At 43.4% G+C, this 27,179-nt stretch overlaps 1 protein-coding gene across 1 annotated transcript; it reads right to left on the bottom strand.

Moving 5' to 3' along the window:
- Window positions 1-1,560: 1,560 nt before the first annotated feature.
- Window positions 1,561-25,277, bottom strand: LOC100136626 (glutamate dehydrogenase, mitochondrial). Its single transcript, XM_021580359.3, has 13 exons — window positions 24,690-25,277; window positions 13,730-13,810; window positions 13,550-13,605; window positions 12,451-12,514; window positions 11,018-11,112; window positions 9,220-9,399; window positions 7,974-8,111; window positions 7,593-7,730; window positions 7,304-7,384; window positions 5,493-5,616; window positions 4,427-4,518; window positions 3,563-3,625; window positions 1,561-2,670 (listed from the first exon to the last, which is right to left on the bottom strand). Exons 1-13 carry the CDS (start codon window positions 25,090-25,092, stop codon window positions 2,551-2,553), a joined length of 1,635 nt encoding a protein of 544 aa, XP_021436034.1. The 5' UTR covers window positions 25,093-25,277; the 3' UTR covers window positions 1,561-2,550.
- Window positions 25,278-27,179: the final 1,902 nt, after the last annotated feature.

Genomic DNA, 27,179 nt, shown 5'->3' with positions numbered 1-27,179 from the left:
ATTTGTGTCATTCTCAAAACTTTTGGCCACGATTGTATAGGCATTCTTCACAGATGAAAGCAGGTTCACACTGAGCACATGTGACAGACGTGACAGAGTCTGGAGACTCACCAGAGGTAGCCTGACTGCCATTAGGTACCGAGATGAGATCCTCAGACCCCTTGTGAGACCATATGCTGGTGCGGTTGGCCCTTGGTTCCTCCTAATGCAAGACAATGCTAGACCTCATGTGGCTGGAGTGTGTCAGCAGTTCCTGCAAGAGGAAGGCATTGATGCTATGGACTGGCCCGCCCGTTCCCCAGACCTGAATACAATTGAGCACATCATGTCTCGCTCCATCCACCAACGCCACGTTGCACCACAGACTGTCCAGGAGTTGGTGGATGCTTTATTCCAGGTCTGGGAGGAGATTCCTCAGGAGACCAACCAATTTTTGTGTGATTTTGTCAGCACATTCAACTATGTAAAGAAAAAAGTATTTAAGAATATTTCATTCATTCAGATCTAGGATGTGTTATTTTAGTGTTCCCTTTATTTTTTGAGCAGTGTATATATATATACTGAGATCATGTGACACCTATATTGCACACAGGTGGACTTTAACTAATTATGTGACTTCTAAGGTAATTGGTTGCACCAGATCTTATTTAGGGGCTTCATAGCAAAGGGGGTGAATACATATGTACACACCACTTTTTCATTTTTTTGAATTTTTTGAAACAAGTAAGTAAGTCACTTCACCAATTTGGACTATTTTGTGTATGTCCATTACATGAAATCCAAATAAAAATCTATTTAAATTACAGGTTGTAATGCAACAAATAGGAAAAATGCCAAGGTGGCTGAATATTTTATTTATTTTTTAAGGTAGGGATGTGAATCAGGAAACCAGTCAGTATCTGGTGTGACCACCATTTGCCTCATGCAGCTCAACACAATATATTCTACTAAATGCCTCAAATGTAAATATATTGTCTGATTTAAGCTTTGCAGCTGTTTTTGCTGCTGCTGTTTAGACAAGAAGTCATGTTGAGCTCCATCTGTAGCCTCACCACCTCCGGTCATTTTATCTATAAATTCTACAATCCTGCTAAACTCTGCTTATCCTTCAGACCTGACAGACACACTGGGAGACATTGCAGGAGAGATGTCTGGTGAGAGTGACGACAAATCTAAGGACAACAGCGCCGCAGACCAAGTGCTGTCATTTGGGAAAAGTCTCTTCGGCTGAGTCAGACTTTGAAGCGGTTTCTCTCATTGTCAGTCAATCTGACAGACCTCTGGTTATAGCCTATGAAGAATATATTATTTTACCATCATAATCTATTATTATCACTATGCTACATTGTGTAATGTTAATGTTATGTATTATATTTGAAAAATAAATTAAAAATGTTTATTTCAAAAGTCTGTTGAATTAGGTACAGCGGGGATTACGCAACCAAAACCTAGCTATTGATATACAAAATACGCAGAATTTACCTCAATGGAAAAATCTTTGCATACCCCATGGGGAATCATGGTTTCTGGTTTGACTCAATGAATACATTAAATAGTAACAATTGAGCATTTTAAAGTTTAATTCTGTATCAACAAAAAGGCAGTACAAATTCTCTTACATAGAATCCCAAAGCAGTCAATCAAGGCCGTTCTCACATATTCCCTCCCATCTCCCCTTCCAGTAGCCTTCAGCACAGAAACCATTCTGATATGGCTCAAATTCTGAGGCAAGACAAAGCATTCAGGTTTAGAACAAAGGCATCGAAAAGGTGAACAGAACAATCTTCTGGAATTCAGCGTTTTAGTGTTGTGCCAACCTACTTACAAACATATAATAAGTCTGTATTTGTAACAAATGTATTTTATGATATCATCTTGAATAGTGTAGAAGCACACGTTGTGCACTGCTTTATAAACGCACTGAAGTCTTATTGGGAGACTTTAAATAGAAAGAACATTCTGGTGTAGGTAAGAAAACTTTCTCCATGTAGGTAAACATTTGCTCCATTTCACCACAGGAGAAACCGGTGCAATTAAGGCTTTACGTGTGTTTCTGATATGCTCTACATTCTATTATATTGACTAACTTACTCAAATCTGTCTGTAGATCCATAACAGATACTGAAATAGCACAACACTGATTCATAAAAGCAGTATCCCGTGAAAGCTGTAGACCAGAATTTTTGGTGTTTACTGGCATAAGAATTTAGTAACAGGAGTAAATGGGTTGGAGTCCATAGAATGACTGAAAAAAATAAATGAGGTTTCTACAGTAAAGGAAAAAAAATGACCATAGACACAGTAGCGTCATAGAACAGCCCTACTGGATTTAAGGCAAGCTAGAACATGGGTTCTCTTGAAGACATGAGAACGCAAAAGAATGTGCATATTGCTTGGCTGGTTTTACATATACAACGAGTAAAGCTAATGGTCATGTGTAAAATGTAAACACTTGATATGTTGTGTGATTGTTGGGGGGGTGGGGGGGGCCTGGGTCTGCTCGGGTGGACGGACAGACAGACGGAGGCGGGCGGGGTGGTGAGGAGCCGCCTATGTGAAGGTAACACCAGCCTCGTTGTACACCTTGAAGACCTTCTCGATGGCGTTGACGTACGCTGCCGTCCTCAGGTCAAGGCCCAGGTTGTACTTGTTAGCGGTGCGCATGATTTGCTAAAAAGGGGAGAGAAAACAAAGAATATAAACTCAACCAAGATATTCATCTCCGTGTCCCTTCAAGTAATCATTATTTTCCCATCCTCCATTTCTTACCTACAGCAATACACCACTATTGTTCCATTATCAATGCAGTGATCCATTTCCACAGGATAATAAAGCATCTCTATGTGTACTTTTAAAGAAATAATCCCCAGGGAGCAATAAGCAAGTAACAAACCAGCAGACTATCATGCAGTATGTCTGCACAGAGTACTACATTTCCTGGGAGATGGTATAGGCAACCCCATATGATGCAGGGGGATGTCATTCCACAAAGGCTGGATCCTCAGTCAGACGTGACATTAAAGTCATCAGTGTTTGTGGGATAGATAGTGTGTTAATGGTAGAGGGAAGCAGGGTAACGGTCTGAATCTTCATCCTATCGCTGCTCTCTCTGGCATCAGTGCTGGGCCTTAGCAATGATGAGAGACTAACAAAGCCCTGGCTGCCCCAGTTACCACTGCTCGCACGCACAGCAAACCGGTGAGAGAGGATGTGGGTGTGGATGTGGGTGTGTGTGTGTGTGTGTGTACCATGTTCGAGAGCGATTTATTTTATGAGCTTGAATGAGGAACAAAAAAAATGGTGGCAAGATAGCAGTGAAAAGGCAATATGAGCTTAGTGCTGTTTGGGTAATGAGATGTGAAAACAGAAATGGAGCTTGTCACTGGACCGTTGAAGCATGACTTCAACTTTCAAGACTTCATTTCTCAGAACAGGAGTAATAGGATGCCTCAGGACCTTGTGTTTGATTAACACAGCATTTCCTTTGAATAAAACCCCTGTCCCTGGACCTGTGAGGAACCATTTAGCACAGATAATCATGTTTAAGCAATCGGCCTCTTACCCTGGCAGACCTCTCCATGGTGTAGGCCAGTCCTGAGTGCACAATGTCCTTCTCTGAAGCTCCCTGGAACCAAACAGAGAAAAATACATTGAAAATAGGGCTCAGAGCTCACATTTAGCCCACTAAACTAAACCCTTACTCATCTCTGGAGAAATGCAGCTTAACTGTGATATACAGAGTTCCAAACTGCATCTGGAAGCAACGTCAGCACAATAGCTGTTTGTCGCGAGATTCATGAAATGGTTTTCCATGGCCAAGTAGCCGCACACAAGCCAAAGGGCACCATGCGCAATGCCAAGTGTCGGCTGGAGTGATGTAGAGCTCACCGCCATGATTCTGGAATGAGATGTTTGACCAGCAGGTGTCCATATACTCTTGGTCTTGTATTGCCACATTTTGGCCATGTAGAGTGTTGCAACCAAGGACAGAATTTTTTACGCTCTACGCACTTCTGCTGCCCTGTTCTTTGAGCTTGTGTGGCTTACCACTTTGCGGTTGAGCCGGTTGCTCCTAGACGTTTCCACTTCTCAATAACAGCACTTACAGTTGACCGGGGCAGCTCTATCAGGGCATAATTTTGACCAACTGACTTGTTGGAAAGGTGCCACGTTGAAAGTCAGAGCTCTTCAGTAAGGCCATTCTACAGCCAGCATTTGTCTATGGAGATTGCATGGCTGTGTGCTCAACTTTATACACCTGCCATCAACGAGTGTGACCGAAATAGCCAAATCCACTCATTTGAACGGGTGTCCACATACTTGTGTATATATATAGTGTATATCATATCTTAATAAAATATTGTTTGATTGAAGGGAGAGTAATCCAGGATCATAGAAAGGCCAGTGTAGGGAGGGTTGGACTCACAGCGATCCTGGCCTGGAACTCAGAGGTAGGGACCACAGGGATGGCTCCTCCATGCTTCCCAAACTTCCTCTCCAGACTCTCCTGGACGGACACTGAGGGAGACCACAGACAGTTCATATGTATATGACAAGATGATGTATATTATGTTGTAGTGAATATGGATATGAATCTGACTAAATCCTCATTGAACCATCATGAAGGATACAGCTCATACATATTCACTTTTAGGTCATTTTAAAAAGTTATTTCACCTGCATTAATAATATGGTATAAATGTTCTCTTTCTACAAAAACGTTATGGGTTTGGCAATTCACAGCCGTATCTATTCTGAGCTCTTTTCCATGTCTCCAACACTGCCCAGTCTTGCCACTCTCGAGGGACTAGGGAATGGCTTCAGCTTCTGAAATATTCAGAAACCATCCCACTCGGCGACAAGCATAACCCCAGCTCAGTCCTCCACTGCAATGTACTGAAAACCGAATCTACATACATGTTCTGAGGGGCTTTTGTGTGAAAATGCATGTGCACAATATCAGACTGCCTCATTGATGCTGCTGATAGACCGGGAAGAGAGAAAGAGGGTGAGTGTTAGACATGGCCTGCAGACAGTCAGCATCCACCTCTTCCTGGAAACCCTACATAAAGTGACTGACAATAATGTTCTCGCTCACCAGGCACGGAGGAGGGGCTGTACTCTGTGTGCTGTGCGTGTGTGTGCGTGTGTGTGTGTGTGTGTGTGTGTGTGTGTGTGTGTGTGTGTGTGTGCTGTGCGCGCGTGTGTGTGTGTCTGCGTGCCTACTCTGCAGTCCAATACATTTTTTATGTGCAACATGAGTCACAGCTGTAAAAAAACAACATTGTGTTTAATCAGCCTCTGGTTTGTCATTTCTAATAGTTCTCATTCCCATTCTAACAAATCTCCCCGTTGACACGGGGAAGTAATTAAAGATGTACACTTTAGTATAATACAAGATCAACAACATCCATCTTTGTGACTTAACAGAGAGCAGGCTGAACTTAGTAGGAGCGAGTGCTTTGCTACAGGTAGAGAAATGTCAGACTTACTGAGCAGGTGGTAGTTGGAGTCCCTCTCGTACTTGAAGGTCAGTCTACCGTAGCTGACATGGTTTAGGTTCTTCAGCCACTCAAAGTAGGAGACAGTCACTCCACCAGCATTCAGGTACATGTCCTGAATAAACAAGAGAGAGGGCGAATCAAGAGCTGTGAAGTCACAGAGACAGATGAAGCAACTATCCGCACTATATTGATCTCTAAATAAAATGTATGACAATTGTTATTGTATGCATTGTCTTAAAATATCCCTGGACTACGATTCATCTCTACTCAAAGAAGTAGAGTCAGACTCTGGAACCCAGAGGTATGCAATCCAACTCAATGTTCCTGAAATCCCAGTCTTCATGTAGATTTAACAAGTCAGAATCTGGCCTACTTCCAGGCTATTTTTCTGTTGTTGATCTTGGTCTGTGAAACCGACTCTAAAAATATCTACGTCTCCAGGACCAACAGAATCCAATGGAACCTGCTACAGGTGTAGGGCGGGCCAGCCCCTGAAGGGACTCCTATCAACTCTACGTAAGAGGGTTTGTCTTCTCAAGAATTCAGCATTCTCCGTGTTGCTCTTGCCATTCCCCATTTTCTTACATCTATGTGAAGCAGTAGGTTCTGTTGTGAAAACATCCTGTAGGTCTGCTATCTGATTGGAAGTTGACCAATAGGATTACTGTTGAGTTAACAACTCAGATTTAAATAAAAACATATTCAAAGGGTTATAAAAAGGGTCTTAGCTTCATTGTGTCTCTCTTTGATCCTGACCTGCGCTGGTGAGATACACTCGCCCTCTTTCTCTCGCCACCCCAGGGATACCTGGGGCGTGGCTTTTCAGGCTATGATGTCTCTCTCTCTCTCAGTCTCCCTCTCCCATGAGCTAAGGCACAAGCAATTGATTCTTTGTCTCGTTCTCTCCCTCTCATGCCTTGAATAATGCTTTGAAATATTAGTAATGCCTTGTAACTTAAAGGGATATTTCAGGATTTTGGCAATGAGGCCCTGTATCTACACTACCGTTCAAAAGTTTGGGGTCACTTATAAATGTCCTTGTTTTTGAAAGCACATGTTTTGTTCATTTAAATAACATTGAATTGATCAGAAACACAGTGTAGACATTGTTGTTGTTGTAAATGACTATTGTAGCTGGAAATGGCTGATCTTGTATGGAATATTTACATAGGCATACAGAGGCCCATTATCAGCAACCATCACTCCTGTGTTCCAATGGCATGTTGTGTTAGCTAATCCAAGTTTATAATTTTAAGAACGCTAATTGATCAGAAACCCCTTTTGCAATTATGTTAGCACAGCTGAAAACTGGGTATCTACTAGCATGCTAGCAGATACCCATAGACTTCCAGTCACTGCGCTGATGCTAGTTAGCAATTGCGTTAGAGCTAGTTAGCAACTCCCTTCAAACTGCTCACACATGGTATCCACGAGTTCATCTGACCCTGGGGAAGTAGATGAAGGGCCTCAATGACAAAATCCCAAAGTATCCCTTTAAGCCTTGTATGTGAATTCATTCATTTTACAATGTAATTAAATCAATTAGCCTTTAGAATTCCATTCCCAGACCTTTCTAATACTTTAACTCACCTACAGTCTCTTGCACATTGCTAAATCATCTTTATGGAGTCAGATAATTCATTTAATAGAATTTGTTAGCATGCACACTACAGTCTTATTACAGGTTGCATGTGAGGTATAAATAATATACAAACATGATAAATATTTCCCAACTACACAAGTGGATAAATGGATAATTGATTCATATGCAGTCTGAAATACTGAATGCAGCCGCTTACCGGAATCACCATGATATTCCTCTCCAGGAAGATCTTGTCAGCGTCCGGAGTGGTGGGGCCGTTGGCTCCCTCAGCAATGATCTGGAACAAACACAGAGGATTTAAATACAATCAACATACAGAATCCAGCTCTCCACAAATGTCTTTTTACTGTTAGTGATGATTGTGTATGTTTTACATAACTTACATAAACATGACTAAACACCCCCCAATTAGCCTGCTCGGTCAAACTGACTGGAGCAAACACATTCATGTGGAATCGTTGCACATCGCCCAATGCTGGTCTGACCTTGGCTTTGATTTTGTGCGCATTGTTCCTGGTCAGCTGCTTCTCGCTGGCGGCGGGGATCAGGATGTCACAGTCGGCCTCCAGGATGCTGCCTTCGTACGGTGTAGAGTTGGGGAAGCCCACGATGGTGCCGTGTTGCTGGTGAGAAGGAGGAGAGACGAGAGAGAAGGAGACACAGAGAGATAAAGTAGACAGACAGTACCACTTGTCATCTGTCTCAGATGGCTGTATGGCTGTGGGGGACTTTCAGAGTGTAGGGACACTGTACGTCCTCTAGGTGGTAGCCTTAGACAGTACGCTCCACTGTGCTCCCCACAAGGACAGGGAACAGACTCGGGCGACCTGCAGGCTATTGACCGTAGCTAGGAGTTGTGTACTGACCAGCTTGTAGTCCTCCAGCTCCTTGGGGTCGATGCCATTGGGGTTCCAGATGCTTCCATCCATCTCTCCAACACCGACACACTTGGCACCGAAACGGTGCAGGTAACGCATGGAGTGCATGCCCACGTTACCGAAACCCTGGGAGAAGAGGAAGAAGAATGACACGCTTCAGAATAAAATAGAGAAAATGGGCCAAAAAGGTTCCAACCTGGAACCTGTGGTAGATAATTCACGCGTTGCTAAGCCTGTTCCGCTTGTTTGCACCAAATGTCCATTTACGTTTATGTTCTTGTTCATGAGACACATGCTCGGTTGGCACAGTAAACATGTCATGTAGCGTCTTCTGGTCCAATGAGTTTATTGTTCGCTAACGCTAATGAGGACACAGTAATCAGTATAGATTGTAATTAGCAGTAGCAATGTGTTCTACTGTAGGAGGGAGGACAGTCCTCTACACATCCAAATGGAACACCTTGCTGACGAGCCATTATCCCGTCTGTTCGTGATTATACCGACCTCGTGGGTTCCATCCAATAGTAGCCTCGAATGTTGCTACCTCTAACCCAAACGAAAATACATGTTGTGCTTGATCTGATGACAACCAAGCAGAGTGGATATTCCAATACCTTTTAACATGCGGAACATATTCATACATCACTCAGATATCAATTATTTATGACATGAGGAAAGTAGGCAGCTCCACTACAGCAGCGGCCAATAGAAAGACAAGTCAGCAACCTAGATTACTGACGGCACTCCCTCCCCCCGGTCTTTCCAGGCGAGCAGAAACATGCTCGTTAGGTATGGATTTCAAGGGATAAGGATGCATTAGGTTACAGACACATTTTTTAAAAAAGGCATCTGGATCGAATTAAATCTTTCCTCCAAGATGTTTTCCTAATGACATTTCCCATAATTACATTAGAAGGCTGCAGAACAGAGGAATTGATTCTCTGGCCAATTTTGCACTGAATCACGTACAGTTGATATCTTGTCAACATGAGGGGGGGGGGGGAATCTATATGTGGAACATAAAGGCTTAATGCTTGGTCTCAGTGCCAAAAGGCACAGTCATTCTGTAGACATATAAGCAGTGCTGAAGTAGATGCATGCCTTGCATTAAACAGCGCTGCCATAACAGAAGACACTGTTAGGTGCAGAGCCAAACCTCTTATTGCTTTGAAACCTGATGAAAGATGCTTAATGAAATGCCTTTCCTAATCAATAAGTGCCCGTGTCTGTGTACCTGGATGACAAAGGTCTTGTCGGTGAAGCCGGGGCTCAGGCCCAGCTGGGTCATGTAGGCCGTCTCGTTGATGAAGTTCTCGATGCCGTGGAACACTCCACGCCCGGTGGCTGAGATCCTGCCGTGGATGCCCCCCTGGCTGATGGGCTTACCAGTCACACAGGCATGGGCGTTGATGTCCTGGACACAGAGGAGAGGAGCGTGTGGTTGGTTAGCGGTGGAATTAGCAACTTCACCAAAGAAAACAAATTCCTCAGTCGGCCATTTTATTATACATATTTTGTAAACCTTGTATTAGGTACTCTGGACAGTGTAGACAACATATGTTGGGATCTACTGAAGACAAATCTTTCAAGGGGAAAAGATAAGGATCTAGCGAGACTCCACTAAAGAAATATTTGACTCAGAAACAAATCTAATTAGAAATCTGCAGTCGATGACTATGCCCAAAAAAACAAGTCACAATGTGCCCTCTTCTCGGTTTTCTTCAAGAAGTTAAATCCACTTCGTGTTTCATTTCCTTGCCACGATACTAACAAATATCACAATACTGGTATCGTCCACAGCACTGTCCTGTCCTCAAACTGTGATAAGCCTAATCCTAGACAGCACAAGAGCACACGTCTCTTCATAGTGCTGTTTTTAGACTGAGACCAACCTCTATGACTACGCTATAGGGTAGAAGTTGTAGTGTACAGTTGAAATGCTTTACCTTTTGGAGTGCTCCCTGACCTCTTCCCTGACAATCAACAAAACATATATGAGCATGCAATACAGCAAGAGACTGGTTGAGCTTTGTCTTTCGAAAAACTGTCATTAGAACTGGAACAGTAGCCTTATGACAAGAAAATACTGGTAGAAGTGTCAGTTTATGGAAAGTCAAAGCACTTCCTCTACCGCCAGGGCGATTGGAAATGGATCTCAGAATACTGTCTGGAGCCAAGGAGCGGGTGTTACGAGGCCAGCAGAACTTCCTGGAAAAACGCTAATCGACAAAAGCAAACAAACAGTGACATAGTGGAGATGTTTACTCAGCAAAGACAATAGGGATGGCTAGAGTGCAAACAGAATAATCACAACATAGCAACCATACACAGATTAGCTCAGCTTTGTGGTCTGCGGTTGTGTAACAATCGCTTCGTTATCAGGTTGATAAGACATGAACAGATTAATGGTGATAAAATATGCACAGCAGAGGAACACCTGAGAACGTTACGTATATACTAGCCTAAATAAAGCAAACACTTGAGAAAGTGAGGGATACAAAGTATATTGAATGCAGGTTATTCCACATAAGTGTGGTTATTGAGTTAATTGGGCAGTTAACATCCCATCATGCTTAGGGTCATGTATAAAAATGGCCAGTTGCTAGTAGAGGAGATCTCAGTGACTTTGAAAGGGGGTCTCAAAAGGAGCATAGGTGGTTTAATGTCTCTCAATCCAATTGAACACTGATGGAAGATTCTGGAGCGGCGCCCGAGACGGCGTTTTCCACCACCATCAACAAAACACCAAATTATGGAATTTCTTGTGGAAGAATGGTGTTGCATCCCTTCCAGGCAGAATCTAAGCCAAGGCGCATTGAAGCTGTTCTGACGGCTCGCGGTGGACCAACACCCCAATAAGACACTTTTGTGTCGCCATTTTTCTGTATTTTGGCAGTTACCTGTATACGCATTTCATTTCAGTGGTTTACAGTAATTGTTAAAAGCCATTTAACTTAGTTGATAGGAAGTTCTGAGGAAAACTCAATATCTATTGTTGGAGAGGGCAGTGAGTTTATACAGGGAACACGTACATGGTGGCCCATGGTGTTGGCATAGGTGTCAGCGATCCATGACATCTCCCTCTCTCCAGTGCTCATGTCAGGGGCAGGGACATCAATGCCAGGTCCTGACAGGAGAAAGACAAAATAATGTCATTTTAAAGTAAACTTATAGGATAACTAAAATGGCTTCAGTAAAGAAGAAACAACCAATACACCAACAAACTCTTACTGAAACATGCAGACCCATCTAAATATTTTGCTGTGAAACAATAGAGGCACTCATGGCCCACTTTGAAGCTATGGCAGTGTACGGAAGACACAGTGCCAGAGGGTATGGTTGCCATGCAGGGTTACACACCCCTTAAGCACACACACTACCGTTCAAAAGTTTGGGGTCACTTAGAAATGTCCTTGTTTTTATCCATTAAAACATTGAATTGATCAGAAATACAGTGTAGACATTGTTAATGTTGTAACTGACTATTGTAGCTGGAAACGGAAGATTTTGAATGGAATATCTACATAGGCATACAGAGGCCCATTATCAGCAACCATCACTCCTGTGTTCCAATGGCACATTGTGTTAGCTAATCCAAGTTCATCATTTTAAAAGGCTAATTGATCAGTAGAAAACCCTTTTGCAATTATGTTAGCACAGCTGAAAACTGTTCTGATTCAAGAAGCAATAAAACCGGCCTTTAGACCAATTGAGTGTCTGGAGCATCAGCATTTGTGGGTTCGATTACAGGCTCAAAATGGCCAGAAACAAAGGACTTTCTTCTGAAACTCGTCAGTCTATTCTAAAACATGTAGCTATACAAACAGTCCCCTCCTCCCTCTATGGGAGAATGTTGGGGAATGCCTTTTAATAACAGGCTCCTCTGGACTGGGCTGATACCTTGCTGATTAGTGACCATGTGGACCACATTTACAGCTTTGGATAACAAATAGCGACAAATAAAGCAATTCTTGCCTTTTGAAACAATGTGGACTTGTCATGCTAGAAGCCCCTAATAGGTCACAGGCACTTCAAGCATTGAATGCATAACCCTAAAATAACTCTTAAACAAGCGGACGTCCTCGGGAGTGATAGGGAATTGTTACAAGGAAATGTGACGTTAATGTGAACTCCTTCTCTAATTGCGATGTCAAAACCCCCCAAAAAATATTTTGTGGATTATTCCGTTTTCCCTGTATTCCCATCCTGAGAGGTTTCCCCTTGTGATTCCTGGAAGGTCAAGCTGCCTTCATGCCTTGTCAAGCCTTTTGTTTAACCCCTCTCGCATCGTGGCCATTTGTGTGTACTGCACTGTGGGCTCATGAAACCCTGCCTCTGACAGTATGGACTAGGGGGAAGGCAGACCCATTCCAGAAGACCATGTGTTCATGCGGCCATAGACATTACCACCAGACATCTTTCACCAGCAGCCTTCAATGTTCCCCTGGACACAGACACTACTCACCAATAAAACCCTTCTTGGCCAGCTCAATGGTGAATCTTCTGGTGATTTTCTCCAGTTCATTGTCCTGCACACAGAGTATAACAGTATGATAAAGGGCATTGCATATTTCACTGGTAATAAAGTCAGACAAAATAAGTAAAGGCACTACTATCACAGAACAAAAACTTCCTACTCAAATATTAAGAAGCAACATCATCTTCAGGTAAGTTAATACGACTAAATTAAAAGCTGGATTACTTGAATCTATTCAAAAGAACACCAAAAGTGACACTCATCCACCTGGCTCAAGGACAGAAAGTCCTTGAGTATCAGTGACTAAAATGCTTCAACTTTCAGAGCCAGCAGCCTAGCAGATAAGAGGGGGGGTGGGTGTCCCAGTCATGATGTCTACCAGCTGATGGCTCAGCAGTTCTCCCCCAGAGCAGAGCTGCCAATGCCTAATGGAGCCCTAGGGCCACTGGCAACAACAGACGGGATGGGTCAGCACTGGGCTGGCAACAGGAAGGGGAGCGAGATCCCACTGACTAACAGCTTCCTGTGTAGAGCTCTATAGAACACTGAATGGGCGATCTATTATTTTACAAAAGATATTCAATATATTAATAACTTCTGATACAGTATGTACAACCTGCACTTAATCAAGTTGTTTGCAAATTCAAAAGATAACCTTATTAAGTGCAGGATATGCATATTTTGTATTCATGATAAATCATTTTCTATAAGTAATCTCAGCTATTTTGGGGTCAAAGTTGAAGGTGGAGGATTCCCTCATCCTTGTTCCTTTCACTGCGAAAACAAACTCCACTGAATGGTCCCATAATAGAACATCCTGAACTAGGGGTAAATACAGAGCAACGAACCAAGTGAGGTAAAAAATGAAGCACTCTAATCACTGGTTTAGATGACTTGGTAATGTGAGCCTGTATGCTAAGCTCTGAGTCACAGATAAACCATTTCACAATAAAGGACCAAATGGCCTTGTTGAAAGGGAACACACCCTAAAGCTAATGTGAAAGTGACACGTGACTGGGTGAAAGGACATCAACAATACGTTTTTAATCAAATACTCTGGCGAATCCAGAAACAAACGAATACCCACAGTGTAATTCTTTACATTGATCTTCACTCCAGCTTTGGCTCCTCCAAACGGCACATCTGTAAAGGATTTAAATGGACGGGGTTGCAATAGAAAGAACAGCAATAGGCCATATAAAAAATGACTTATGTCTGGAGGACTCGTGTCTAGAATATACTGTGTAGGCTTAGAAAAAGCCCTTACCCACGACAGCACATTTGTATGTCATCAGCGAGGCCAGGGCTTTCACCTCGTCGACAGACACCTCGGTGCTGTAACGGATACCTGGAAAAACACAACATGACAGAGTTAGTAGAGCGAAACCTGTGATATCAGACTTGGCTGAAAAAAAGTTGTGTTTTCCCCATTTTCATCTCTAGCTAGAGTACATGTGTATAAGAATATTAGGAAAATGGTATACTTTAACTTTATACTTTCTGCATGATGAAAACAATGTCTTAATAAGTTGCTGTACAATAAAACCAGCGATCCCACTAGCTTCATCAGTTTGGGATTTTATTCTCCAACACAAGGAGGTGGACTAATGCAATTAGCCTACTCACACACAAATCACAAGCTAGGGGGTATTTTGCACCCTGATTACTAAGCCTTTAACTGGTCTCAGAACCACTCATAAAAAAATGAACTTGTTAGAGGAGTATGAGCGGGGGATAAATAGAGGGCACAATGTGTCCAATGTAGGCTAGCCCTTGTCTATGCCAGCCCAGTCTGCTCTGGAACAAGACCCCATGTTTTTTATTTTACAAAATCCAAATACTCCATTTCATACTAGGCCTCTTGTAGTTATCGCAGGGAGGCAGTTTTAGGAAATGCACAAAATGGTTGCAGCTGCCCAGTGTCTGAGAGTTACACTAGAGCTCCGTAGGAGAGGAGACGCTTGCATTTGAGGGAGGTAGAAACCACACACACACCGCCTAGCGCTATGACTCACTGAGGGGATTCAATTAGGCTGAACCGGGTTGCACCAGGCTATGGCCTGTAATGCGACCGGGCAAAAGCAGGGAGGTAGGAGCGCCCTTCTCAAACAGTAATCTGCTCCGCCCGGTCCTATTGTCAACCAGGCAGTATGGTGCATTGTTCAGAAACACAAATGTATGCTTAAACTTTCAAACTAGTTTTCCTCGTGAAGGCAAATAAAGCCCCCCCCCCTCCTTTTTTAAAATCAAAAGCAAAACACTTTCGCATGCAAAAACTCTGAATCCTAAATTATTACTCCACGTGTCTGACATACGTCACTTTGTTGAGTAGACTTCACCATAATGCTTTGAATGGGGCGCCCTGCTCACGCCTGGAAGGCAGCCAGGTTTTAAAGCTAATACCATCAATCACTTTTCACCCAGTGCAAACTCCACCCACCCGGGGCCAGCTTAAAAAAACTCCCTCACTCCTGAGACCGCAGGCCAGGCCCCCTCCACTCCTCTCCTCCACAAAGAGGAAAAACATAGTGAGATGGAAACTGGGTGTGGTCCTGGCAGGTTTGTCTTGTTCACCGACTACCACTTACACATATACCATATTCTACACACATTACCTCACAAACCCTTCTACTTCTGAAGACACTGAAGCTTTTAATAGCTGCATAAAAAGTAGGATATTTCTAATTAGTGCAATATGAGGCTAATGGTTCAAACTAGATGCAGAGAACAGATTTTGGGAAAGGTGTTCTATTCAAAAGCAGACCAAACAGGATTTAGGATTGAAAGGAGATTAATGTATTTCCCCTGGGGAAATAATTGTGGTTTGGTGTGATTAGTTTAATCACCACCACTTTCCTTCAACAAATCAGATTTCATTCTTAACAATCTGCCATAGGCATACACCTACTGTATGTCAGTTGACATATGGACAAGACCCAACTGTGGTTTGTGACTACTATGAGTTCCCATTGTAGACAATTCAACACAGTAAAGCATTGTAAAGTAGATATGTTCAGTGCAATATACCTTAATGTACTGAACTCTACGCACTGTTGATTACGTCAAACAAAAACAGTGAATAAATAAATCGCCAAACACCTATTTTTCAATGGCGATTGACGAGACTAACTGAAATAGACCCAGAATATTTTTTGATATATAATTTCATTTTAGTTGACTAAAACATCTGTGACTAAAATCTGTCACCACCAGCCTTCTAGTTAGCTACCCTTCGCCTGGTTAAGAAACACCAGCTGCTATACTTAATTAATAATGCATTGGATTTCATAGTAAAACAACTGTCTAGTTATGTTTCTCTCCCTTAAGTATAGAAAAGTAGACTCTTTGTACTCGCGTTCAACCCTCCCCCTTACATTTCATAGCCAGGTTCTGTAACCAAGTCTTACTCTTTTCCTAAGAGAAAACGTCTTGATTCTAGCCCTTAACGTTCAAAATATATGACCCATAATAGCGGCACTGCATTTTACATTCATAAAGCATATCGAGGTCCGTTCTAAAAGTAAGCTACTTGTGGACTGGACTATTAATCATTGGTTTAGGCTACACCTTGTTCAGTCATGTTACCTCCTTTTTTTTATTTTACCTTTATTTAACTAGGCAAGTCAATTAAGAACAAATTCTTATTTTCAATGACGGCCTAGGAACAGTGGGTTAACTGCCTGTTCAGGGGCAGAACGACAGATTTGTACCTTGTCAGCTTGGGGGTTTGAACTTGCAACCTTCCGGTTACTAGTCCAATGCTCTAACCACTAGGCTACCCTGCCGCATTAGCTAGCTATAGCTAACAACCTGGGGTGCCGGCAGCAAGACTAATATTCAGATAGAAATATGCTATGTAGAACAAGCATACTTCTGACATGTTGAATAAGGAATAACGTTGGCTCTATTCATGGTATTTCTACCTGTAACGTTCAAGAACGTTTTGCAACTGAATGTGGGCCTGGTAACATTACCAGTAGTCTATATGCAAACGTGGTGGCACAGAAAGAAAGGAAAGACAAACAATTTGACAAAATTCCTCTTACCACTACACTATATCTGACTTTATTTTGAGTTCATGTGGATCCAGTGACTCAGACCAGGACTTGAGCACTGGGACTAGGACTTGTCAGTCACCAATGGTCGAGTCACTTGGTCTTGAGTACAGGGGACTTGGGACTCGATTTGGACTCTAGGTTTAGTGACTCGACTACATCACTAGGCGAAACAGTCATTAGCCCCCGTTCTACTTTTGGACACCAATGTGGCTGTAGCGTCTGTGGAACGTTGATAACAATGGCAATGATGCGACCTAGTGACGGAGGTGCAACCCATACTACTTTGTGGCACCATCTGGTGATTGTGCTACTCTCCCTCACTCTCTGGTGCGTGTCGGTTTTGTATGTAATGTGGTGTTGTTACGAGGGCCCACGAGGAGGCCATGCACAACGGGGGTGATTTACAATTACACATTAACACGGGAACCAGGATCACCCTTCCTGCCTTTGAGTTGGTCACCAGAGCTGGAATGGGTTTCATTATATGACTAGGTCATAAAGGTCACCAGGGACAATATGTAATCGGTTCTCCCCCTTTCTTTACGAGTGACCCCTGGAAAGAGCACAAGACAAAATGCAACCCGTTTCAGGAAGCTCGGCGTATGAGGCACGTCCCTCCCCTTCCCCAGACGACGCTGGGCCAATTGTGCACAGCCCTATGGGACTCCTGATATGGCTGGTTGTGACACAGCCTGGGATCGAACCCAGGTCTATAGTGACGTCTCAAGCACCACAATGCAGTGCCTTAGACCGCTGTGGCACTCAGGAGGCCGCGTACGACAGCTTTTTTTTAAAGATATCACAAAAAACTGCAAAAGTGTTTCTGCTGCTCACAACTGAATTTAACAGGTGTTATCGACAAAGATCAGTGGAGTGGGAAAATGTTGTGATGGACTATTTTCTGGAGGATGATCATGCCTTGGTCACTCTCTCTTACTTTGAATGAATCAGACAATGAGGAAATCCCCGATTTAGGTAAAACATTTCCATTTCCAACATTTCCATTGAATCAAACATTGCAGAGGCTTCTGATGTCCGTGATGGGGAAGAAATAGCAATCAACAGTGTTGTCATGGAATAAGTTGATCAAGTTTTGAAATCAGTGGAATGCTTGGTTGAAGCGATGATTATGATTGCAAATGCGGTGGGAATCGAAAAGAGAACACGGGCGGCTGTCGTATAAAATCTCCGGATTACATCTTCAAATTAAGGGCAAACATGGCATCCATGATAGAGAGGGAGCAGCGTTCATCAATGTATACGGACGGGTAAGAGTCTAGCTACATTTTCAGATATTATACATTCTAATTTTGTCAGAGAGTTGTTTTTATTGCAAGTTAAGGCGTACTGTTAGCTAGCTAGCTAACGTTAGCTGGCTGGCTCGCTGGCTAACATTATGTGCAGCCTCCCTCCGACTCTGATCACCCCGAGGATTTGGTCATATTCTGGGGCAAGAGAGAAGATGGCTGTCCTTAGCCACTTCCCTACCGGCTTTCAGCTCCTCAGGGAAGCTAACTGCTTGTGCATGCTGGAGGAGTAGTGTCTCTGCCGCGAGGGAGGTGGGTATGGAAGCCACCCCATCTGAGGTCCGGTTTGTGGCGAAGATCAGATCTGGCAGTGTTAGGTATTGTGCTAGGTCAGGGAGAGCGGTTGTTGGTTCCGCTGTAGCATTGGGCGGACTTCCTTAACTCATGAGCTTCAGTTGGTTGCGGAGGGGCCGGACGACAGAGCTGTCGACCACTTGTTCTCTGGTTGGGACAAAAATGGTGGTCCCAAGTTCCAGCGATGGGGTTGAGCCAGTTCCTTAAGGGTTTTACCCCGAGTAACGTCATCAGCAGGATTGTTTACGCTGTCAACATACCTCCAGTCCTGGACTTCTGTTAGGTCTTGGGTTTCCGCAATACGAGTTCCGACGAACACTTTATACCTGCAGGACTCCGAGAGGCCAACTGGGCTCCGGAAAGGGCAGCACTTAGTTCCAGCCTAGGCATTGACAACTGCTTCTTGGGTGCGACACTGGACCTGGCCATGACAAAGGAGACATGGGTGTGGCCTGCTTTATCCTGCACTCTTAGATGCACTCCGAAGCGTCACAGAACACATGCAGAACACATGCAGTTCCAAGCATGATCCCAGTTGGTCATCCCAGTTGGCATTTGGACTTCAGAGAGTTCCGATAACTCTGTTTCCCAACAGATCCATCGTTCTACTAGGTCAGCCGGGTGGATTGGTTCATCCCAGTCCCTCTTGGTCTGCCACAGGTCCTGGACTAAGACTTTGGCCTGGGTTGTGTATGGCAGGATATACCCAAGGGGATTGTATTGACTGGCCAGGTTCGGATAGATGGTGCGCAGAGTGGGGGTTTCCGTACTCAGGGCTGAGCAGTGCTTGTCCCCCACGGTATCTGGTATGCAGCTCCATCTCAGTCCTAGACTGGGCTCTTGTGGGTTAGCGCCAGACTGCGAAAGCCATAGTTCACTGCTACTCGACCTGGCTTGTGGCGGGGGGTGCTGGATAACCTCCGCTCTGTTACTCGCCCATTGTCGGACCTTGAAATCCCCTTTGGACAGGAGATTCCGTACTTTATCAAGTACGGAATCAATCAGACAATTCTTCCTTCTCCATTTCCTTTTCACCTGTCTTTGGTTCAGTCATCATCCTGCTCGAAGGACCATTGAAAGATTAGTGGACAGGTAGCATGACTGACAGTGAAGGTGAACAGGTGGTCACAGGTCAGGTGACAGGAATGGATGAGACTGAGGCAGGAATTCCTTTAACCATGAAGTGGTATATTTACTGGGTAGTCTGTGGATTCATGGACGCACAGAACGTCTGGATTAGACGGAGTTAAGGAAGAGAAAGCAGCGAGATCGGGCGATGGCGATTTCCTCTTTTTAATGAGTTGAGATCTGTCTGACATTTCCACCTGACCTAATTAAAGTGCCCCTGGCCCAGCTGAGCAAGTGGCCATGAATGAAGGGATTCTTCCACCAACTCCATGGGCCTTTTCTACAACCTGTGTAGTAATGTTATTGGTATCTCAGAAAGCCATTTACATTGCTAGTTAAAGCCTAATGTTAGCTAGCCAGCCAACATTGAACGCAGTTGGTTAGCTAAGGGCAACCATGGCATCCATGACAGAGGAGAAGAGTTCATCCAGGTATATGGGTAACAGGCTGACGACACCGCTCGCGTCGCGTAAATTTAGAAATCTATGTTATTAAATTGCGCCAACGAGGGTCTGCAGTGCCAAGGGCTAACACGGAACCCAAACCGGCTGCGCGCATGTGCCATCGTGCATACATTTATTTTGTCCACCTACACCAAATGCAATCACGACACGCAGGTTAAAATATCAAAACAAACTCTGAACCAATGACATTAAATTGGGGACAGGTCAAAAAGCATTAAACATTTATGGCAATTTAGCTAGTTAGCTAAATAGGACAAATTAGCTAGCAAGCGAACTTGCTGTTGCTAGCTAATTTGTCCTGGGATCTAAACATTCGGTTGTTATTTTACCTGAAATACACAATGTCCTCTACTCCGAAAATTAACTTCTTTGGGAACAGGGGGCAGTATTGAGTAGCTTGGATGAATAAGGTGCCCAGAGTAAACTGCCTGCTACTCAGGCCCAGAAGCTAGAATATGCATATAATTAGTAGATTTGGATAGAAAACACTAACGTTTCCAAAACTGTTAAAATAATGTCTGTGAGTATAACAGAACTCATATGGCAGGCAAAAACCTGAGAAAAATCCAACCCGAAAGTGGGAAATCTGAGGTTTGTTGTTTTTTTAAAAAGTGATTGCCTATCTAATATACAGTGTCTATGGGGTCAGATTCTGAAGCCGTCACTTCCTACGGCTTCCACTAGATGTCAAGAGTCTTTAGAAAGTCGTTTCAGGCTTCTACTGTGAAAGGGGAGAGAATAAGAGCTGTTTCAACCAGTGGTCAGGCTGAAAGCCTTGAGTTGTTTATCGCGCGCGAGCTCCGTTCCGTTCCCTTCCCTTCCCTTTCCTTTCCTTTCCTTTCCTTTCCTTTCCAATGACAAAAGAATTGTCCGGTTGGAATATTATTGAAGATTTATGATAAAACAATTTGTCTTATTTGAGAGTGCGCATTGTGCATTTGGATTACTGGACTAAACGCTCTAACAAAAAGGAGGTATTTGGACATAAAGATGAACTTTATCGAAAACAAACATTTATTGTCTAACATGGAGACCTGGGAGTGCCATCAGATGAATATCAAAGGTAAGTGATTAATTTTAATGCTATTTTTGACTTGTGACACCTCTCCTTGTTTGGAAAATGGCTGAATGGTTTTCTGTGGCTAGGAGCTAACCTAACATAATCGCATGGTGTGCTTTCGCCGTAAAGCCTTTTTGGATATCTGACACAGCGGTTGCATTAAGGAGAAGTTTCTTTAATCGTATGTATAACACTTGTATCTTGAATCAATGTTTATGATGAGTATTTCTGTAATTTGATGTGGCTCTCTGCACTTTCACCAGATATTTGTTTGAGACAATGCATTTCTGAACATAACATGGCAATTTCAAAGGAGGTTTTTGGACATAAAGATTAACTTTATCGAACAAAACACACATTTATTGTCTAAAATGGAGTCCTGGGAGTGCCATCCGGTGAAGATCAAAGGTTAGTGATTCATTTTAATGCTATTTCTGTCTTTTGTGACACCTCTCCTTCTTTGGAAAATGGCTGTATGTTTCTCTGTGGCTGGGCGCTGACCTAACATAATCGCAAGGTGTGCTGTCGCCGTAAAGCCTTTTTGAAATCAGACACTGTGGCTGGATTAACAAGAAGTTTATCTTTAAAATGGTGTATAATACTTGTATGTTTAAGGAATTTTCATTATGAGATTTCTGTTGTTTGAATTTGGCGCCCTGCAATTTCACTGGCTGTTGGCGAGGTGGCGTACCACATATCCCAGAGAGGTTAATCCACACATAAAAACGGTCAATCGAATCGTTTCTAGTCATGTTTCCTCCTTCCAGGCTTTTTCATCCTTGAATTTATATGGTGATTGGCGTCTAAACTTTCATGGTATTACCACGACAACCAGCAACACAGTTCGTCTTTCAATCACCCACGTGGGTATAACCAATGAGGAGATGGCACGTGGGTACCTGCTTCTATAAACCAATGAGGAGATGGGAGAGGCAGGACTTGCAGTGCGATCTAGGTCAGAAATAGTAAGGAGTTCTATTTTATCCCCTTGGAAATGCAGACACTCGCGAGCAGTGTGGGTGCAATAATTGAATAACAGACTTCTACATTTAATTTGCAAAGCATGCGCGAGCGGTGTGGTCAGCCTATTACACGTGTTAGCTACATTTTCAGATATTATGGTGCTTTCAAGACAACTGGGGACGCAGAAAAATGCGAGGTCAAATCCTGAGGTCAGTGATATCTAGGTCTGAAAGTCAGAGATCTAAAAAGAGGCCTGAAGATTTACGAGTTACCTGTTGTTTTGAACACGGCATGACTGGTCTTGGAACTGTGACATCAGGAAGCCTCTCCCAGCCTGGCTAGATGGGATATGTAATGATTTTGCCAACACAGCCAGATACAGTGGGGCAAAAAAGTATTTAGTCAGCCACCAATTATGCAAGTTCTCCCACTTAAAAAGATGCGAGAGGCCTGTAATTTTCATCATATGTACACTTCAACTATGACAGACAAAATGTGAGAAAAAAAATCCAGAAAATGACATTGTAGGATTTTTAATGAATTTATTTGCAAATTATGGTGGAAAATAAGTATTTGGTCAATAACATGAGTTTATCTAAATACTTTGTTATATACCCTTTGTTGGCAATGACAGAGTTTTCTGTAAGTCTTCACAAGGTTTTCACACACTGTTGCTGGTATTTTGGCCCATTCCTCCATGCAGATCTCCTCTAGAGCAGTGATGTTTTGGGGCTGTTGCTGGGCAACACAGACTTTCAACTCCCTCCAAAGATTTTCTATGGGGTTGAGATCTGGAGACTGGCTAGGCCACTCCAGGACCTTGAAATGCTTCTTACGAAGCCACTCCATCGTTGCCCGGGCGCTGTGTTTGGGATCATTATCATGCTGAAAGACCCAGCCACATTTCATCTTCAATGCCCTTGCTGATGGAAGGAGGTTTTCACTCAAAATATCACGATACATGGCCTCATTCATTCTTTCCTTTACACGGATCAGTCGTTCTGGTCCCTTTGCAGAAAAACATCCCCAAAGCATGATGTTTCAACCCCCATGCTTCACAGTAGGTATGGTGTTCTTTGGATGCAACTCAGCATTATTTGTCCTCTAAACACGACGAGTTGAGTTTTTACCAAAAAGTTATATTTTGGTTTCATCTGACCATATGACATTCTCCCAATCTTCTTCTGGATCATCCAAATGCTCTCTAGCAAACTTCAGATGGGCCTGGACATGTACTGACTTAAGCAGGGGGACACGTCTGGCACTGCAGGATTTGAGTCCCTGGCGGCGTAGTGTGTTACTGATGGTAGGCTTTTTTACTTTGGTCCCAGCTCTCTGCAGGTCATTCACTAGGTCACACCGTGTGGTTCTGGGATTTTTGCTCACCGTTCTTGTGATCATTTTGACCCCACGGGGTGAGATCTTGCGTGGAGCCCCAGATCGAGGGAGATTATCAGTGGTCTTGTATGTCTTCCAATTCCTAATAATTGCTCCCACAGTTGATTTCTTCAAACCAAGCTGCTTACCTATTGCAGATTCAGTCTTCCCAGCCTGGTGCAGGTCTACAATTTTGTTTCTGGTGTCCTTTGACAGCTCTTTGGTCTTGGCCATAGTGGAGTTTGGAGTGTGACTGTTTGAGGTTGTGGACAGGTGTCTTTTATACTGATAACAAGTTCAAACAGGTGCCATTAATACAGGTAACGAGTGGAGGACAGAGGAGCCTCTTAAAGAAGAACTTACAGGTCTGTGAGAGCCAGAAATCTTGCTTGTCTGTAGACTTACTTATTTTCCACTATTTTCCACCATAATTTACAAATAAATTAATTGAAAATCCTACAATGTGATTTTCTGGATTTTTTTTCTAATTTTGTCTGTTATAGTTGAAGTGTACCTATGATGAAAATTACAGGCCTCTCATCTTTTTAAGTGGGTGAACTTGCACAATTGGTGGCTGACTAAATACTTTTTTGCCCCACTGTATGTACAGATTCTTGTATCCTTAATTAACCTTTTTTAAACTGAACATCTTATTTGGTGCCCCGCTCTGTCAGGTGGCCATGTCCTCTCAAAAACCAAACGTTAAATAATTAAGCACCTATAGTAATTAGTATGATTCTGTGTTCCCATGCAAAAGTGACTGCTTTTGATAAGTTTTTTATCTGCCTTCCCAATGAAAATTCTAACATTTATTTTATTACAAAAGAGATTTATGTTTCTGGAAGATGCACCATGCTGCCTGGTTGACAACATGACCTAGAGGCAAAGATTACGGTTTGGTTTGAGATGGGCGCTCCGCACCCACCCTTTTCGCCAGATGACATGGGCCATTGCCCGGTTCAAACCTGGACAGCATAAAATAACTCCCTCTATAGCGGAGCGCTTTCGACACACCCACTACTTTTCTTTCGACACACCCACTCGCCCGTACTCCAGCCGCCCTATCACAGACAGAACAATGAGACAGATATTTCACTGGATGTTTAAATGTGAAGCATCCAATTGGCGTTTTCACTCACTACCAAATATGGAAGTGGGAGAAGATGGAACGAGATGGATTTTAGCCGACATTCTGCAAATGTTGTCAACGATGAAACATTTGATCTCAATACAGTTTGATGTTCCCAAAACTAGAATCTGTTATGAAAAGTTTTTTTTTTAATAGCGTTGTTTAGGAGTGTAAATGTGAATTGAGTTATTGAACACGCAAAGTAGGCGTTCCCTAGCTGAAATATGCAGACGATACTAGATCGAGCCAATAGGATCTCGCTAGGTCGTGCTTAGTTCTGCCCACTATGGCTCATTTGTTCCAATTGGAAATGACAGGGTGTAGTCCAGTTGGGTTAGTTCTAAAAACCTTAGGCCATTTGGGCTGCAGCTACCCGCTTCTCAACTTGATAGGCTAGATAGCATGCTAGCTATACTCCGCTTCAGCACCACCCATTCGCCGGCTTACCTCCTTTACAGGGGGTCCTGTGTTGGCTGTGCTGGGCACGATATCCCTCAATCACCTCCCATTCGCCATCGTCTCGCTTGATAGGGAACGATACACTCAGTATATGGTTGCAGGGCTTGATGATCTTGAGAATTCCGCGTACTCGGTGTCTCTTCTGCACTGGCGTCTCCTTGTTCTTTAGGTCCTCCACCAGTTTATCCTCAACGATATTTGCACCGCGGTCAAAGAATCCCTCCACCATTCCAAAGAAGTTGGGGTCATCTGCATCTTTCTCTCCTGCGACCTCGCTGTAGTGGCGCATCCGCATCAACGACGCGGAAACTGGAAGAGCCGACTTGACACATCCCGAGGCCAGAGCACTGCTTGCTCCACGAGTAAGTAATTCTCCGAAATACCTGTACATTTTTCACTGAGTTAAGGCGTTAGTAACGAATGAAACTTAAAGCAAAGTGAGGGGAAGACAATGAAATGGGTAGAGGGAAAACAAACGTGTAACGAGACAACTGCTCCTTCTGGTCCTGTCCCGTTTCGTACTGATCTGACAGCAGTCGTGCATTCCGTTTCTTTAGAGAACAGGCGTGTTTGTGTGTATGCCCACCTCACTGGGGAGGGTTCCACTTGAACGCGCATGCGAAGTAATGCGCGTCTCCGCGACACATTTTTCCGCTCCCTGGGCAGCGTTCCGCAGGAGAATCATTAGCCAAACAATTGGAAACGTTCCGTTTTCCAACTAGCACAATCATTTATTTTGGACAAATTCAGGTAGTTCCCACCCAGTTTCGTTCAGTTTGCTTTCGGTTAAGAAACGTTTTTCAACAGAATCGGCGTAATGAATACCCCATTACAGGGCAGAGCCCCACATGTTGAGCCCCATCTGTTTAGCAAAAAATAAGTAGTTTGTCTGTTTTGCATGCTATTTTGGTATTAAAGGTGTTACATATCAGTTTGCAAACAGTGTAACAAAAAACATTATTGAGTTATTGAAATCGCATAAAAACATGGTATCTTTTTTTGCTTTCTAGAGTAAGGCAGCTGCAAAATGCAGGACAGAGCTAGCCTGAAACACCTATCTGGTGGTGGAGCAGCCAGCAGAAAATACAAAGATTAGGGAGGGGTTGGTTATGTTCTCTAGTTGCGCTGTGATTTGCTCAGTGTTATGTCACTCATATTTTGGAGTCAGTGGCAAACTGCAAATGTTGCAAAGCAATCACTAGCCTGCTATTTAGTAGAGAGGGTGTGTGGTTCATGTCTTTTTCAAGCTTTAAAGGATAAACATTCACATGCAACCCCATGGACCAGAAAGGGTTGAATAAACAACTGTAAACTCACAACTGGGAACTCGGAAAAACGAGCTCAGACTGGGTAAAACGGTTATCCAATTCAGGAATTCAAACGTCTTTCAAGAGCTCCGACCTGAAGATCACTGATGTCATGATTTTACATTTGTTTTGTTTTTTTACGAGTTCCCAGTTGTCTTGAAAGCACTATAAATCCAGAGAATGACAAAGTTGATGACAATTTGTCCAGAAGAAGGACCTCTGCACCACCTTCCTGTTCAAGTAAGCAAAGAACATCAAGGTCCAAAAATGTCATGTATGCTACTGCATAAATTATGTGATATGTGTACTGTAGCAAAGAAAGTAATACTAAGTCTGTTGTGTAGTAAGCTGTTAGTAGCCCATGTGCCTCACCCTAATAATTTGGTCCCTTTCCCCCCTCATAACTTAACCTACTGTTCTGACTTGGTGTTGCACATGTAGCCTATAGCCTGTTTTAGAGAAATGTCATCGACTATTGTAAGAGATTTCATTGTCTGCTTATAGGCCCCCTTTATTTATACTACGGTTCTGACTTTGTGTACAGGGAGAATACTGTAAGAACGGCCCATGTTCTGAATTCTGTCACTGTACATTCAAAAGTGCTAAACAAATTGTTATATTGACTCCTTCCGTCTTAGCTCACTCATTAAGGTCTTAAAATTACGCATTGCTCATCGTTCCCTTATGCCATAGTTTGTACATCTCAATTGTCAGTAGAAACCACATTTGTTTAAGAAAGTCAGCCTTATCAGCTATGTTTTTAAAAAGGCAGTAAATGAGGCTGAATGAACTCTTTCGACAAGGCTTCGCTGATAGCCAGCTGTAGCGGTGGTAAGGATTCACTCCATGGGGCTGAAAAGGACATCTTTATGGAACAGCTTTATGTAGGCACTGTTTGTCACCGTTATAGTGCAATTAATGTATTGTTTATTGTTGAGTTTGGCCTCGTGAGTGGCGCAGTGGTCTAAGGCAGTGCTAGTTGTGCCACTAGAGATCCTTGTTCGAGTCCAGGCTCTGTTGCAGCCAGCTGCGACCGGGATACCCATGGGGCGGCGCACAGTTGGCCCAGCCCTGTCCGCGTTAGGGGAAAGTTTGGCCAGCAGGGATGTTCTTGTCCCATCGCGCTCTAGTGACTCCTGTGGCGGGCCAGGCGCAATGCACTCTGACAGGG

This window comes from Oncorhynchus mykiss, chromosome 23, assembly GCF_057628025.1.
Source record: "Oncorhynchus mykiss isolate SJ-2025 chromosome 23, ASM5762802v1, whole genome shotgun sequence".
NCBI lineage: Eukaryota > Metazoa > Chordata > Actinopteri > Salmoniformes > Salmonidae > Oncorhynchus > Oncorhynchus mykiss.
This window is presented reverse-complemented; position numbering and strand designations above follow the sequence as displayed.

Excerpts from the sequence above, each read along its gene's own strand:
- LOC100136626 (XM_021580359.3), bottom strand. The coding sequence starts at position 25,092 with ATGTACAGGTATTTCGGAGAATTACTTACTCGTGGAGCAAGCAGTGCT. Across the intron at positions 13,606-13,729 it reads ATACAAATGTGCTGTCGTGG|ATGTGCCGTTTGGAGGAGCC; the intron begins GTAAGGGCTTTT and ends AATCCTTTACAG. Across the intron at positions 11,113-12,450 it reads GGCCAAGAAGGGTTTTATTG|GACCTGGCATTGATGTCCCT; the intron begins GTGAGTAGTGTC and ends TTCTCCTGTCAG.